Raw genomic sequence first — 16,461 nt, 5'->3', positions numbered from 1 at the left:
ACCTTGGAAACAAGGAATAGTCTTCAAGCCCTGTCTCTGCTCATGGAAGAGCTCTTTTACCATTGTTCTTCCGGTCCCTGGATCTACCCTCAGAGATCCTCCTTGGCCAACATCTGAAGTTGTATTGAGTCTCAAATAATCAATCACAGACTCTTTTAGTCTAGGTTCATTAATTTATTAGGCAGTAGTAATTTCTCAGAAACTCAGTAGACTGCTTACCTGTTTGATTCCAGAGAATTCCATGTGCTAATAACCACATCCTTGGTCCTTTTAAAGACATATTTCTGTACTATCTTGCTTCCTTACCTCTCTTTGGATTTAGGAGAGCTTCTGTGGCAAAGTTAAACTATTCATCTAAAATTTTTTTCTGAGTCACCTTAATAATTAAGAAGTTTTAACAGTGAGTTCTGATGGCTATACACAGCCCTGAGTCTGAGTATTAATCTGCCTTCATGTTCAAAGATTAAGTTTTATCTCTTACTGTTTGGGGTTAAAAGCATTACTGACTTTGCAAAGCCCTGAATTTCTGGAATCTCTTTATTCTCTTGAATTTCTATTTGCAAACTGGCCAGTTCTTTCCTGAGCTCATTGCTTCTTCATAGTGAAACACATTGCCAGACACAGCCAGCAGCAGCCAACACTCACTACTTATGTTTTGTCTTCAAACCTCATCTTCTAGAGCTACAAATCTATTAGGTTTATAATCTACCTCCCAAGTAATCTCAGACAAGTTTTACTAAGTGTCTTGCCACTTTGTAACATGAATTCCTATTCTTGTAGCTTTCAATATCAATTTCTACTGCCTACCATTAAGCCAAGGACTCAGATTTTAGGTTTTTGCTGGAACCCTATTTCTATTACCAATATTTCTATCCATTAGTATCGGCTACATTATGCTGCCTATCACGGTCCTGTTTACTTCTTGCTCATGCTACATCCCAGGGTTTGTCGTCAGGGGCTCTGTTCTACATGGTCACTCAGGGACCCAGGTTGACAGAAGCCCCATCATCTTCTGTCTGGCTCATTGTAGCAAACCACCCGCAAACCTAGAGGCTTGCAACAATGGTGATTCAGAGGGTTTGGTTGGGTGATTTTTCTGTGTGAGCCTGGGATCACTCATGCAGCTGCATTCAGGTAGAGGGTTGGCTACGGATGAGTTCAGCTGAGAAGTCTGGGCAGCTCTCTTACCACGTGGTCTTTCCTCCATAGGGAGGCTAAACCAGGCTTTCTCACATGGTTGGCAAGAGGGCAAACCCCAAAAAGCAAGCTTTATCATGCTTCTTCTTGAAGAAAATGGACACAAAACTGTTGCCCTCATGAAATTATACAGAGACCATGATGGTTAACACCCTGAGAGGGAGAAACATTTTATACATCTCTGCCTTGGAACTTGTAGCTCTTATCTCATTACTTGTGTACTTGGCTTTTTCACCACCCAAGCTGGGAGCAACTTGAGGGCATGATTACTTCTCAGTGCCTACTGCAGTGAGGAGCTCCTTGTAGGCTCACCTTAAATATCCAATAATTGATTGAATGATTAAATGATCAAACCATTAGACCAAAACAAGAATTTATTTTAATTTCTGGGGGACCTGGCACTAATTCCTCTGGCACTTGGGTTCCCAACTCTCTAATCCCTAGAGCTCACATTGTACAAAATGCTTGGTGTTGCAGGTTATTTCTCTACATGTGAAAGGAGACAAGAGTAGGCTACAAGAATTAAAGTCTGCATTTCTTCCGTTCTAGTGATGAGTAAAAGGGACACCCAGCAATATTTCTCTCCAGGGTCCAGGTTTTTGGCTGGAAGACGTACCTTAAAGGTTTAGGTTAATTTGCTTACTTTCGGAGTTCCCTGGGCAGTTAACAGAAACCATCAGCTTGCCTTATCCTTACTATCTTAGGAAGTACACGTATCCTCACTTCAAAACGCCTGCCGATTGCTTTGAGAATGAGCAGAACAATAAGTATTTTCCTCTTCTGATCCCCTCCTTCCCTCCTTTGAGGGGTAGTAGTTCTGGTTTCTAACACTCTCTGCTAAAACCCTGGGGTATGCCCTGAAGTTGTGGACAGTCCTTGAGAGGAAGGAATATACATGGGAGCACAAGACCTTAAAAAGGTTTGTGTCAAATGAATAATCCCATGTTTGTAAGCCTGGAAGAAAGCAGTTGACTTACTTTACATATCATACAAAATAATAGCTTTTATAAATGTGACTGTCTCTCAAAGTATATCTGTTTGTTTTAGGTTCGTGAGCTGAGCCATTTTTTAGGTTGGCTGCATTCCATATTTTATCATAGTCAAGTTCAGTTTTTATCTTGGAACAAAAAGGCAAATTCAGGATACAGAGTCTTTTGAAACAGATATTTTTGCAAAACAGTCCATTTGGGAAATATATCCATAGAGAATACAAACTGACTCCACTCCTGCCCTCAAGAAGTTGAGAATCTAGTGATTGAGTCTATGATATAAACCAGTGACTGTAATACAAGCAATAAGATTTGTGATCAAAGTATGGTTGAAGTGTTTCAGGAATGTAGGAGTAGGTATCAATCTGAGGAAAAGAATGGAAAAATTAGAGAATACCCTCCTGGAATAAGGTGTCCTTACCCTGTATGTGCAAAGATGCATAGGATTTGGAAAGGATTTGCATGGGGGGACAGCGCGTTGTCTGCACAGAGGGTGCTGAGGGGCATTCAGGGACCTAACTAAGCTAGAGAAGTGGCCATAGGATGAAAAAGAAGGCTAGGGCAGGAGTTGGCAGAGCAGGAGATGAAAGTAGGGAGGAGGCAGAGGTGACCTCCAGGTGCCCTGGATGCTGAGGACGCTCAGGATTTCTGAAGGAGGAGCCGTTGTACAAGAGGAAGCCCAGTAACCTTGAAGTCACTTCCAAGGGTGAGAATCACAGACTCCTGTGGTTCTGTGTACACTCTTTCTGGTACCTCTTCATTTGGACAAAATTAGAACACATTCATTACATGCCAGGCAGACACCTAGCTTTGTTCCTTCATCCAGGAATTTTCAGTCTTTCTTCTTTTATTTGCGGTTCTAACAATAATAAAGGGCCCAGACTTGGACTGAATTGATATTGCAAATCATCAGCATCAACATCCCCAAACACAAGGAGGTTCTTGCCCTTACCCTCAGGTAATGCTGGCAGTGAACATGATGTTCTCAGAGTCGTTCTTCAAATAGTTCTGATTTCAAATATTTATCCGTTTAAGCAACGTTGGTATTTAATTCTGAAAGGACATCTGTTCTGCTGGCCTGGCACCGGGCTTCTGAGATAGAACTTTTTTTTAAGTCTTAGTCCACCTTCTCATGGAAGAAAAATTAATTTTTACTCCAAGCAAATCAAGTTATCTGACATTCTTGTTACAAGTTATGTGAGGGACCTTGAGGGGACTATAGCATGTCTTGTTGGTGGGTTTTCAAGTATGTTTTTGTGTCCCCAGCGTAAACGGGCATCATTATGGTAGTAAGTCAAAACTCAAGAGCCTGGAAGTTTTTTGCACATTGCATTTCAATTCCTGTGTTTTAGGGGGTTTCTTTCCCACAGAGCTTCATACGCACACATAAAGCTGGCCCATGGCTGGGCTCCAGCCCATAGAGAGTTATTTGTCAATTCCAGAGAAGCAGAGAATGAAGACACTCATGCCCTGTCATACATCTTTTTTTTTTCTATGAACCTTACAGCTGGATATTGAAAAATCTGGATTTGATTCTTTTTTTATTCATTTCAAGTCAGCTGAATAGCCTCTACACATGGATATAAAGAAATATAACCAGGAAGTGTTTGTGGTATTGAATCAGAACTTAAGACATTTGAAGCCTCTAAGAGTTTTATAGTGTCTGGCCTTACATTTAGGTCTTTAATCCGTTTTGAGTTTATTTTTGTGTATGGTGTTAGGGAATGTTCTAATTTCATTCTTTTGCATGTAGCTGTCCAGTTTTCCCGGCACCACTTATTGAAGAGGCTGTCTTTTCTCCATTGTATATCCTTGCCTCCATTGTCATAGATTAGGTGACCATAGGTGCATGGGTTTATCTCTGGGCTTTCTATCCTGTTCCATTGATCTATATTCCTGTTTTTGTGCCAGTACCGTACTGACTTGATTACTGTAGATTTGTAGTGTAGTCTGAAGTCAGGGAGCCTGATTCCTCCAGCTCCGTTTTTCTTTCTCAAGATTGCTTTGGCTATTCAGGGTCTTTTGTGTTTCCATACAAATTGTAAAATTTTTTGTTCTGGTTCTGTGAAAAAATGCCATTGATAATTTGATATGGATTGCATAAACATAGGCAGAACACTCTTTGACATAAATCACAGCAAGATCTTTTTTGACCCACCTCCTAGAGTGATGAAAATTAAAACAAAAATAAGCAAATGGGACCTAATGAAACTTAAAAGCTTTTGCACAGCAAAGGAAACCATAAACAAGACAAAAAGACAACCCTCAGAATGGGAGAAAATATTTGCAAACAAAGCAACTGGCAAAGTATTAATCTCCAAAATATACAAACAGCTCGTGCAGCTCAATATCAAAAAAACAAACAACCCAATCAAAAAATGGGCAGAAGACCTAAACAGACTTCTCCAAAGAGGACATACAGATGGCCAAGAAGCACATGAAAAGATGTGCAACATCACTAATTATCAGAGAAATGCAAATCAAAACTACAATGAGGTATCACCTCACACCAGTCAAAATGACCATCATCAAAAAATATACAAACAGTAAATGCTGGAGACGGTGTGGAGAAAAGGGAACCCTCTTGCACTGTTGGTGGGAATGTAGATTGATACAACCACTGTGGTGAACAGTATGGAGGTTCCTTAAGAAACTAAAACTAGAACTACCAAATGACCCAGCAATCCCACTACTGGGCAATACCCAGAGAAAACCATAATTCAAAAAAACACATGCACCCCAGTGTTCATTGCAGCACTATTTACAGTAGCCAGGACATGGAAGCAACCTAAATGTCCATCAACAGGAATGGATAAAGAAGGTGTGGTACATATATACAATGGAATATTACTCGGCCATAAAAAGGAACAGAATTGGGTCATTTGTAGAGACGTGGCTGGATCTAGAGACTGTCATACAGAGTGAAGTAAGTCAGAAAGAGAAAAACGAATATCGTATATTAACGCATATATGTGGAATCTAGAAAAATGGTATAAATGATCTTATTGGCAAAGCAGAAACAGAGACACAGACAGAAAACAAATGTATGGACACCATGGGGGGAAAGAGGGGGTGGGATGAATTGGGAGATGGGGATTGACATATATACACTATTGATACTATGTATAAAATGGATAACTAATGAGAACGTACTATATATAGCACAGGGAACTCTAGTGGTGACTTAACTCTGAGGTGACTTAAATGGGAAGGAAATCCAAAAAAGAGGGGATATATGTATACATATAGCTGAGTCACTTTGCCATACAGTAGAAACTAACACAACGTTGTAAAGCAACTATACTCTAATAAAAATTAAAAAAAAAAAGGACATTTGAAGCCATTTCAATAGTGTTTCTTATTGCTTTTCAATCTGATTTTGAGTATTCTTTTTGCAGGTTGTGTTCCTGACTGGCTTTGGCTGTGTGTATGTGGACACTGTCCATCAGTGTGGCACAGTCTTCATCACTATGGCCCCAGAAGGAAAAGCTGGACCTATTTTAACTAATACCAACAGGTAGGCTTAATTAGTATCCCAGTATCAGCAGGGTATGTTTCCTGTTATAAAGTTGTAAACCTACTATTTGCCCTTCTTTGTCATCCAAATATATACATTAAGGCTTTTGGTTAATTATTGTATAATCCATAAAGGGTATGGTTATTAGCATTAAATTACACCCATAATAAGAAGCAATATATCATCTTCCGTGGGTACCCCTTCCAGTTCTTCTGTGGTGAGTTTAACAAGCTGATTTACAAACTAAGACATGCATCTTAGAATTATACATTATCATTAGCATGAAATGCAAATTAATACTTCTCTATCCACACAACCACCTAGTAATTAGTAATTAGACTTAGCTACAGCAAAAATAAAGTCACCTCTAAGAGCCACATTTTCCCCTGTTCAACCTGAGTGTTGCCATCAGGTTTTACAAATATGAACCAGAGTTATTATCCTTAATTTAAAGGAACTCATATAATTCAGTAGGAATAATATGAAGATAGTCCCTCCTTCCAAAAATTAAACAAGGGCAAAAGACACGAACAGAAAATTCAAGGAAGAGGAAACACAAGTAATCAAAGAAATGCAAATTTAAATAGGATATTACTTACTGAATTAACAATGATGTTCCATCGTATAGAGTCCTAGTAAAAGTGTAAATTGTTACTATTTTCTGGCAAGCACTTTAGCAATATGTATCAAGGGCTTTAAAATCCCTCTGGCTTGGAAATTCCACTTTTAACAGTTTTAAGAGCTTGAGAGTTAAAGCAATAATTAGAGAAGTAGGCAAAGGTATGCAGAGAGATTTTATCACATTGCTAATTATAATGGCAAAATATTCAGAGTACAAACCCCATCAGCAGGGGAATAGATGATACATAAATGTACTGTAAATGGTATATCCACAGAAAAAAGACCTATAGGATTTTAGTGGAATAGAAAAATACATATGATGACTCTTAAATAAAGCAAACAGAATATAAAATTGAACATATAAATATCCTAGTTATGTGCACATACAAGTACATATATGCACACACATTCTCACACATACACAAAGAAAACATTCCTAGAAATAACACTGAAAAGAAAAGAATCAAAATTGTTAATGGATGTGCGGTTATAAGTGATTATTTAATAATTTTCTATATTTTAATTTTCTACAAGAAGAATGTACTTTATAATCAGAAAAATTTTAATTTTTTAAATTTTTATTTAAAATATGAAATAGTAATATCAACTTTTATACATTTGTTTAAGCTCCTTTTTTTAAATTTCCTTGCTTTTCATATATGGTTAAGAACTCATTAATTTGGACCTTGCCAAATTATCATTAATTTGAATTTGTAATATTTCAGACAGGTTGGGTAGACTATTTCCTTTGCCCAGAAGTGTTTGTAAAAAAAATTAATAGTGTAACAAAACCAGAGACTAAATTTTGACTTGCATAGCCCAAAATTTCAAGCCCACACGACAATTTCAGGAACGTTTTATCTAGGGCATTAGGAGGGCATTGTTATGACAGTAGCAACAATCCATGCATTCAGTGGTAGAAATAGGAAAGGAACAAGGATTTGCTTGTATTTCCTTAATTCATTTGTTCAGCAAATATTTTTCAAGTGCTTACTGGATGCCAGTGCTCTTGTAGGGATGAGGATACACCAGTGACCAAAACGCCCAAAATCCCTGCTCCCGAGGAGATCACATTCTCATAGGTGGGGAAAAGGAGGACAGAGAATAAACATAATAAAAAAGGAAATTTTATGGTTCAGTAGAAAGTTGGAGTTCTGCAGGGATAAGAACAGAGCCTGGGAAGGACTAGTAGTACCTGGGCACAGGGACAGAGAGAGTGTAGTTTTGAAAAACTGGTGTAGGTAAGCCTCACCAGGAAGCTGACATTTGAGCAACTTGAAAGCAGCGAGGGGGTTAGTAATGTGTGGTCATCTGGGGTGAGCTTTCCAGACAAAGGGCACAGCCAGTTCAAAGGTCGGAAGCAGTGTGCCTGGCGTATTGGAGGAGCAGGGAACAGGCCAGTGCAGGCCAAGTGTAGAGGGTGAACAGGAAGGCACTAGTGCCTGGAGTCAGGGAGGGAAGGGCTAGAAGGAGGGGACACGTCGTGTAGGGCTTCGTTTTACTTCTGAGTGAAACCAGGAAGTCACTGGAGCTTTTTGAGCAGAGAAGTTACATGATGTGACCTAAATTTTTAGAAGACCATTGGCAGCTTTATTTTTTTAAGTTTATTGAAGTATAGTTGATCTACAGTGTTACAGTGTTACAATGTTAATTTCTTCTGTTCAGCAAAGTGACTCAGTTATACACATATATATTCTTTTTCATAGTCTTTAGCATTATGGTTTGTCACAGAATATTGAATATAGTTCCCTGCGCTTTTGCAGTAGACTATAGAGAAGCACAGGAGGAAGCAGGGAGACTGGTCAGGAGACTATTACAGTTATTCACACTAGAGATGGTGATGGCTTAGGCTACACTGTCAGGGAAAGTGGTAAGAACTGGTCAGATTTGGGACGTATTTTAAGGAAAAGCCAATGGGATTTCCCTGGCGCATTGGATAAGGGTTGAAAATAGAGGCATCAAGGAGGATTTCAAAATTTTTGGTCTGAGCCCCTGGTAGGATGTGGTTGTCATGAACTAAGATGAGAACGACTGTATGTGGGATTGGGGGTGAGATCAAGAGTTTGACTACAGACGTGACCACTTGAGATGTCTTTTGAGACGTGTAAGTCACTACTATGTGGATGGGCAGCTAGAAATACAAGATCAGAGTTCACAGGGAGTTCTAGGCCGAATATGTGACTTTGGAAGTCATCAGCATATAGATGCACGTCAAATCATAGGCCTGGATGAAGATCTCCAAGGGGAGTGAGTGGAGATGGGAAGAGAAGAGGACCAAGGGCTCAACCCTGGGCACCTTAACTTTAAGAGGAGGGTGTCCCATAGGTGCTGAGTGACCAGACGTACAAGAGCTGAGAGCAGACATGCAAAGAAAGTTTTTCCAGAAGGAGGAAGTTATCGACCCCGTCAAATGCCATTGTAGGGTGAATGAGTCACAAACTAAATGCCCGTCATTTGATTTAGCCACATGGAAGTCCCTTGGGGGCCTTGACGAGACTTGCTTTGGTAGACGAGTGGGGACAAAGGCCTGCCTGGAGCAAGGTTAAGAGAAAATGGAAAGTGAGGAATAGCAGACAAGGTGTATATGCTTTGGCGTTTTTATGTAAAGAGGATCAGGAAAATGAGTGATAGCTAGAGGGGGAGATAGAGTTACGAGAGGGATTTTTTTAAGACAAGAGAAATAAGAGCATGTTTATAAGCTGCTAGTAGTGAAGAAAAAACGATACAGAAAAGGGGTGAATTTCTGGAGAGATGACCTTGACGGGAGTGAGAGCCCAGTGGTTTAGCGCACGTCAGAGGGGCTCGCGATGGGCAGCTCAGCTCTAAACGTGGCGGGGGGAGCAGAGCACATGGCCTGACACGCTGGTGGCTGGGCTGTTGTGCTGTGGGCTCGTGATGAGTTTTCTTCTGCTTGCTGTACTTTTCCAGCATAAGGCATCTTGGTTATTTTAGTATGACTTTCTGCTTTGTGATGATCATGACAGAGAATTAGTGCACAAAGAACTAGAGGGATTTGAGAATAAAAAATCTGGTGTTGATAAGGGAAACATGATACAGCAACACGACAAGAACTTGTAATAGTCCCTTTGGGAACATTTCCCAATACTGTTGGAGTATGACCGGCTCTGTCCAGACACAATGTACTGAAAGTTGAGTTCTTATTTGTTTCTTACGGGAATCTGATGGGACGTCAGGAGGTGTTTAATAAGGCACTATCATTAAAAACTAAGACATTAAGGAAGAAAGGGAGGGAGGAAAAGAAAAGCAGGGGAGACTCATTGTTCTTTTCCCTTTCTCCCGTAGAACTCTGGAGAAGATTGTGACATTTAAAATGTTCATCACTCAGTTGAGCCTGGCGGTGTTTGATGACCTCACCCACCACAGAGTATCGTCTGAGCTCCTGAGACTTACACTGGACAGCGTTTTTCTCCAAATAGCCCCGGTGGCTGGTCACGTCCCTGGGGAAGAGACGGCCACCGCCCTCTTTCACCTTTACTGTGTGGAGGTCTGCTGTAGGGACCTGCAGTTGGACAACCAGCTATATAACAAGTCCAATTTCCACTTCGCTGTCTTGGTCTGCCAGGGGGAGAAGACAGAGTCTATTCAGTGTTCCAAGATGCAGAGTCTCCTTACGTCCAACAAAGATTTGGAAGAATACAAGAAAAACTGTTTCATCAAACTCTGCCTCACCTTAACTGAGGGCAAGAGCTTCTTATTTGATATTAACGAGTTCAGTTTTGAACTGAAACCTGCCCGCTTATATGTGGAAGATACATTTGTCTACTACATCAAAACTTTGTTTGAGACCTACCTTCCTAGCAGCAACCCGGCCGGTCACCCTGCGGCCTTCGCAGGTGGGAAACAGGTGTTGCCCGTGCAGGTCAGGCAGCACGCCAGGGCCCTGGTGCATCCTGTGAAGTTACGGAAGCTGGTGATACAGCCGGTGAATCTCCTCGTCAGCATCCACGCTTCCCTCAAGCTGTACATAGCCTCCGACCACACCCCGCTCTCCTTCTCCGTGTTTGAAAGAGGCCCCATCTTCACCACGGCCAGGCAGCTCGTCCACGCCCTGGCCATGCACTATGCCGCGGGGGCTCTCTTCAGAGCAGGTGAGGACACAGCCAAGGGGCCACGATGAGCCGGAGCCTGAGCAGAAAGGAAAGGCTTTGGGGTGGGCTTACTGACTTCAAGACATAGGGAAGCAGCTTGGTGGGAGGTGAAGAGCACAGCCTTTGCAGTTAGACAGTAATGGATTTGAATCCAGACTCTGCCACTGCCGGCTGTGAGGCCTTGGGCAAGTTATTGAACCTCCCATGTCTCAGTGTCCTCATCCATAAAATGGGTTTTAAGATTTTTGACAGGAAAAAGTGAAAGTATGTAAAGTACCCTGAATTTTGGTTGGCACTTCATGAACACTCAGGCAATAGTAGCTCTTATATTTGCTGTTATATAACAGAATTTTAATCCCATTTAGCAAACGCTTTTCAGCTGCTTGCAGGCACAAGGCTCTATGCTAGGGCACTAGTGTGGCCAGAAAAACCAGCCCAGGCCCTCAGGTCCTGGGCCTAAAAGAAATCCAGTTCTGGGTTTTTAGCTTTCTTCATTACAGTCCATGAATAGCTCCAGGTGAGAAATTCAGAGGATTTGTGTGCTCGTCAAGAGGCATAAAGAGCCTTCTACCTACCCAGCGCAGCCCTGCCTGTCTAGACAGATGGCAAAGAGAAGGCTGTAGGCATCTCAGCCTCTCCACAGGCCTGAGCCCGGGGCGGGGGGAGTCCGCAGGGGGTGCTTTGAACATGTGTACAGAATGTTGTATGGGGAGCGCTGTGCACTGAAGGTTGCTTTGGAGACCAAGTTGTCTCCTGATACCCTATGGTGATTGGCTTCGGAACACGCCTTCTTGACCTAAATTCACTCTAAAGTGGTTTCAGTCTGATAATCTGGCTCCTCGCGTTCCCATGCACCCGACACCAAACAACCAGAGCGGGTCTTGCAGCCCCTTCTGGTAAAGAGCATGGAGGTCTTCCTTTCTGAAAGTAACAAACAGGAGACCTTGGTAATGTTGTACTTGGTGGGTGCATTCCCATATAAGGTAACATTGTAGCAGTGACTGACCCATGTAGTTGCCCTACTGCTAAGATTACATTTTCTCCATAAAGAAATTCATAGAGTTAGAGCGCTACCCAGAACTCTCAACTGAAAAGGGCAAGATCAGGGGAGGGCCCTGCCCGGGAACTGTTGTTTTGATAGCTTGTACAACAATGAAGAAAATATTTCCCTCTTGCTAGGATATTATTTAAAAACAAGCAGCTACGATTTCAAATTTAATAGACGGGTATATTAAAAACCTACTCTTTCAGGCAGTTTTTGTTTTTAACCTGAGAAGCATGCCTGTAGGTTACTGAGCTCTGCTCTGGAGCCTGGGAAGGAATAAGCTTCCCGTCCGTCTGGTCATCACATTAGGCTGAGATGTGGGGAGCACCCATCAGAGTAATGAGCTGGCAGAGAAACTCCAACTGTGACCACCAAGGAACCACGTCCCTGCAGCCTATGTGCTAAAAATGATCTCTCTTTGTTTTGTTTTTCATGAGCTTTCACAAGAACATTCTGTTTGGATTTTTTGTAATCCACCTAAAAGTTCTCTAAGCTGTTGTCCCAATCTCATTATATGCTGAGACAAGAAATTCTGAAACAGAGGGCCAAGTTTTTAGGCCTGCTGGGAATTTTGTCACTAAAGGCCTGCAGACAATCTGAAGATTATCTGGAGGAAAGCAGTGATTTTTGCAAGAGTTGGAAATGGGAAGATGGTAGGAGGTTACCCCTGGGTAGAAGCATCTTAAAGAGCATGTACTGGCATTCTAGTAGAGGAAAGGAAAGGGCTGGCCTGGGAGTGGGCAAGTTGCCTCTGCATCTCACATGGGTCAGTATTCACCCACTGGACTTGATTAGAAGGTTCCTCATTGGGATGACTGAAATACCCTGACCTCATTTCTAGGGAGGTACTTGTAGAGGTTTTAACAGTAAAGTAGTTAGAAATGAGTAACAACTGACCCTATTTGAAGAAAAGAATGTGGGCTCTGTAACTTCCTGGGGTCCCCCTCTACCTCCAAGGCTCAGTTTCATGGGAAGCCAGACAGGCACTTGTTTTCAACAAAAGTCTGGAAACAGATAAGAAAAAGATACATGTGCTTTTGGAGGGAAATAATTAAAGAAGGAATGCCCTCAGGTGCTTTGGTCCTTTTCTGGCCATCTCAGATGCCACTGAGAAGTAGCGCTGGTCCACACATAGCCTTCCCATCAGCAGTGAACCTAACCCAGGAGAGTCTCCCTCACCGTCCCGTAGCCGGGGTGAGGGCTAGAAGGTGAGGCTGGGTGCTTTCCACACACCCTGTGCCCCGCTGCCCTGGCCTGAATGGGCCCACTGTAGAGTGAGTGGTCTTTGCTTGGCAGTAGCTACGCACCTTTCTTTATCTCTATATGGAACTTTAGGAGAGAAGGGGAATTAAGATGTTTCTAGTCCAATCTTCTGCCTCCAGGCGAACCTTACAACTATGCCAAGCTAAAGGAAATTTGTTGTTTCTTCACCTCCAGAGAAGGCCCTCCAAGGGAGACTATTCCACAGCCTTCCACGGTACCCTGCCTACTCAGCGCAGCCTGGGCTCCCAGGAAGAGGGAGGGTGGGCTCTGGAGCCAGCTAAACCTGGCTTGGAACCCTCGCACGTGTCTAAACGGCGGGGAGACTGTGAACTGACTCAACCTCTGAGCCGCAGTTTCCTCCTTGTCCTGCCTGCCCTTGAGATGGTGGAGACGGGGTGACACCGTGTCGGAGCAGGCTCTGTCCCCTGCGCCTGGAACAGTCCCTGAACCCAGGGAGAGGCTCAGTCCTTGGCTAATCTGAATTTGCACGGAGGCAGGTACTAGGACTTGAAGAGTTGCTGTGAGAATTGAGGGAGTTGAATGCGTGGCGCCCATAGGCGCTTCCATTTATAATCTGCATCTTCTGGAAGTTATTCCCTCTTTTAACCTAAACCCTAGTGTTGTCTTCTAATGTTCCAGAGAAGAGAGGTGGGCTCAAAATTTAAGAACGTTCCTCTCTACAAGGGCTGGGCCTGGGAGCCCTTCAGGGCTCTGGCTTGGCTCTTGCACCCGCACCTTCCCTACCCTCTGGGACTGATGACTTGACTGGGAGGTCTCTGTCACAGGCCTGGCCTCCAAAACCCTGCTGGGGAGGGGCAGGATCGGCTCCCACACGGGTCCTGTCCCCGCGGCCTCCCCGTTAAAGCGCTCGCCGCCCTGGGCTGGAGAGGCCATGGTGTCCCGGGGGGAGCTGTCTGTTCGGCATCCTCCTCTCCTGAGCCCCCGGCCCTTGCCCGCACCTCCCGTCCTCCGGGCGAGAGCCCCGAGCCCCCCACCCGGGGAGGAAGGCGAAGGGGAGCCGCTCCAGCCTCCACACCACAGCCCCGTTCCCACGGGGCCGAGCGCTCGGCAGTCGGGCCGCCGCTGAGCGGGCCGGCTCCTGGCGAGCCCCAGCTCAAGTAGGAAACCAGATCCAAAGCTCCCCTCCTGGGACATTCGCGGGGAACACGCCCCTCTCGCTAACCTAATCAGCATGTCCCTGTCACTAGAGTTTACACAACTGAAGCTGGGCTTGAAGGGGAAACATTTCTCTGGCTCCAGCTCCACTCCAAAGGGAAGCGCTCAGCTTGGTAGGATTGGGAAAGATTAAAAATAACTGCTCCATCCTTGTCAGAACTGTGCATCCCCTTTGCAACACCGCATTTAGCATCTGGCCTCCTCCCCTGACCAGGCGTCTCCTCCTCATCCTGGTGCCTCCGCTGCCCAAGGAGGTTTTAAGGGTAACTTCCCGGCCTGCGAACACCTGCAGCCCCAGGGACTGCCTTTGCTGGGGGCGGGAGCATCGTCCCCTGCACACGGGTCCCTTTTAGCAGGAATACGGGAGGCTCGGGCAGGGAAGTCATATTAAAGCTATTTGTGAGGCCGCCAAAAGGATCACTTTGATTTATAAAGTATGAAAGTTTGCCATTTATGAATTCATAGTGAATGAGTTATTTCCCATATTTTGCTCCAAAGGAGCTTATTACATTCTCCATTCTAGTGTGAAAAATGAATTGCAGGGAAAATGGGTCACTTGTCCCATATGTTGAAAGTGCTGTGTTTAAGATTTCAGTAACCCCTTCCCTTTGGTCCCTCACAGGCTGGGTGGTTGGATCCCTGGAAATCCTTGGCAGCCCGGCAAGTTTGGTGCGAAGCATCGGGAATGGGATCGCCGACTTCTTCAGGCTTCCGTACGAGGGCCTGACCCGAGGCCCGGGAGCCTTTGTGAGCGGAGTTTCCAGAGGGACGACATCATTTGTGAAGCACATTTCCAAAGGTAGCTATTCGGGTTCCTTGTAATGAGGCCTTATTTTCATTCCTTCCCTCTCTTATTTTTTATTTTTAAAGAACGTGTTAAAAGTTTTCAGTGAATTAAGTTTGCCTCTAACTTTGTTTGGCTTGTTAGCTGGCAGTGAAGTGTTGGATTTGTAACAAAGCTCATATATAATGTCTTATATTTTAAACAGATCACTGCTTGCCTGTAGTGTGTGAAAATGTTTCAGAAACTTCAGAATTTGAAACCTCCCAATGGGAAAACAAGGATTGGCTCAACTGTTATTCCATGTGATAAATACAGAAATATTAAAGGTGTTCAAGACTTCTGCTAAACATCAGAAATCCTACACTGTGTTGCCTCATCATATTTTTTTAAATGTAGATACAGTTGTCATAACTTTTGTAAGGCTATGGATACATTTTGACGTGGAAGCCGATTGGGAGGTGAAAGAGCCAGCTTTTCCCTAGCACGCCACGTAAACAGTGCCACCTTGTGGCCCAGACGGGTCATCAGGCGCAGAAGCCAAACTGCCGCCCACAAGGAGAGCGTGCTTTCCTTTCATCCGTGTGTTTGTTTGCCCATATTTTGGTCAGGTTGGCAGTGACTCGGGAACTAACAAGGGCCATCTGAGTCCCCGTTTCTTCTCAGCAGGAGGCAGGGGAAACAGGGCAAAGGCCTCCTCCCCCATAAAAGGCTTTTTACTGTCAACAGTACTGCAACTCTGTTATGAGTGGGCAGGTTACAGAAGTCTCTAGAAGGCCTCAAACAAGACTTGAGCTCGAAATATGAGAACCCATGATCCATAGAGGGGGACTGGCAAGAGAACAGCAAGAGCAATAAACCAAATTCCATGGACAATCACAGGACCACTCCCCCGGGGCCCCGGTCATCCGGGAGGCCTGTGAGCCAAGCTGCAGGAACTCACAGATGAGTCACTGGTGGATTTCTCACTCTTGACACTTGAATCTTTGTGGTTCTGTTGTTTTTATTTTAAAATAAGACAACCAACACTTGCTAAATTGCACTCCAGCAGTAATTTTAGCATAGTGACTCACTGAATGTTTTTTACACTTGTTCTCTCCTTCTCTTAGGAAAATCTGTTTGGTTTGTCTGTGTGTGTGTACGTGGATTTTTTCTTTTCAGATGACTGGTTAAGATGCAGCTGCAAAAACAACATCTTCCATTTCTTCTGAAAACTAGACATCCAATAACAGATGAACTAATTCATTAGCTTCAGGATATGTCCATTGATGTCTTTCAGTTTTGCTCACTGGGGTCTATGCAGACTTGCTAGAGGGGATTATGACTGTCTTGAGCAAGATGCAGAAATAGCCTTTCTTGGGAAAACCAGACAGAATCGTGGCTTTCACATGCTTTACTCCCTTTGTTGTCCTCACTGTTTTTCAGCTAACACCGTGAATATCAAAATCACACATATTCTCTGTGGCATAATAATTATTTCCTGACTGTCAAATGATAAAAGTAGAAACATTCCTTTACGATCTGTTTAAAATTCAGCAACATAACCTTACCCTTTCAAATCAGAGCAGGCAAATTGCAACCTTCAAAACTGGGCCTCAGTGAGGACTTCAAAACTGACTATTTTAGCCAAGCCCTAACAGTCAAATGAAAGTGCATGATAGCCTCCTATGAGGCCGTGGGCATTTTTCTGGTAACGGAGGTTCTAATTCTACCCGCTGTCAGGAGTGCCATCACCCTTGTCAGCAAGTGTTCATCTTCACCTC

General features: G+C 43.6%; 1 protein-coding gene across 11 annotated transcripts in view; it reads left to right on the top strand.

The window, feature by feature from the left end:
* The window catches only part of VPS13B (vacuolar protein sorting 13 homolog B), a 765,850-nt gene that overhangs the window by 734,208 nt on the left and 15,181 nt on the right, over positions 1–16,461 (top strand). For all 11 annotated transcript variants that reach the window (XM_082364176.1, XM_082364168.1, XM_082364180.1 and 8 more), the window contains 3 exons: positions 5,585–5,703; positions 9,628–10,433; positions 14,540–14,716. In XM_082364176.1, the coding sequence (XP_082220302.1) occupies positions 5,585–5,703; positions 9,628–10,433; positions 14,540–14,716 (1,102 nt within the window). The remainder of the gene's footprint in view (positions 1–5,584; positions 5,704–9,627; positions 10,434–14,539; positions 14,717–16,461) is intronic.

This window comes from Balaenoptera borealis, assembly GCF_965194805.1.
Source record: "Balaenoptera borealis genome assembly, chromosome: 17".
NCBI classification, from domain to species: domain Eukaryota; kingdom Metazoa; phylum Chordata; class Mammalia; order Artiodactyla; family Balaenopteridae; genus Balaenoptera; species Balaenoptera borealis.
The sequence above is the reverse complement of the archived record's forward strand: the minus strand, read 5'-3'. Positions and strand labels throughout refer to the sequence as shown.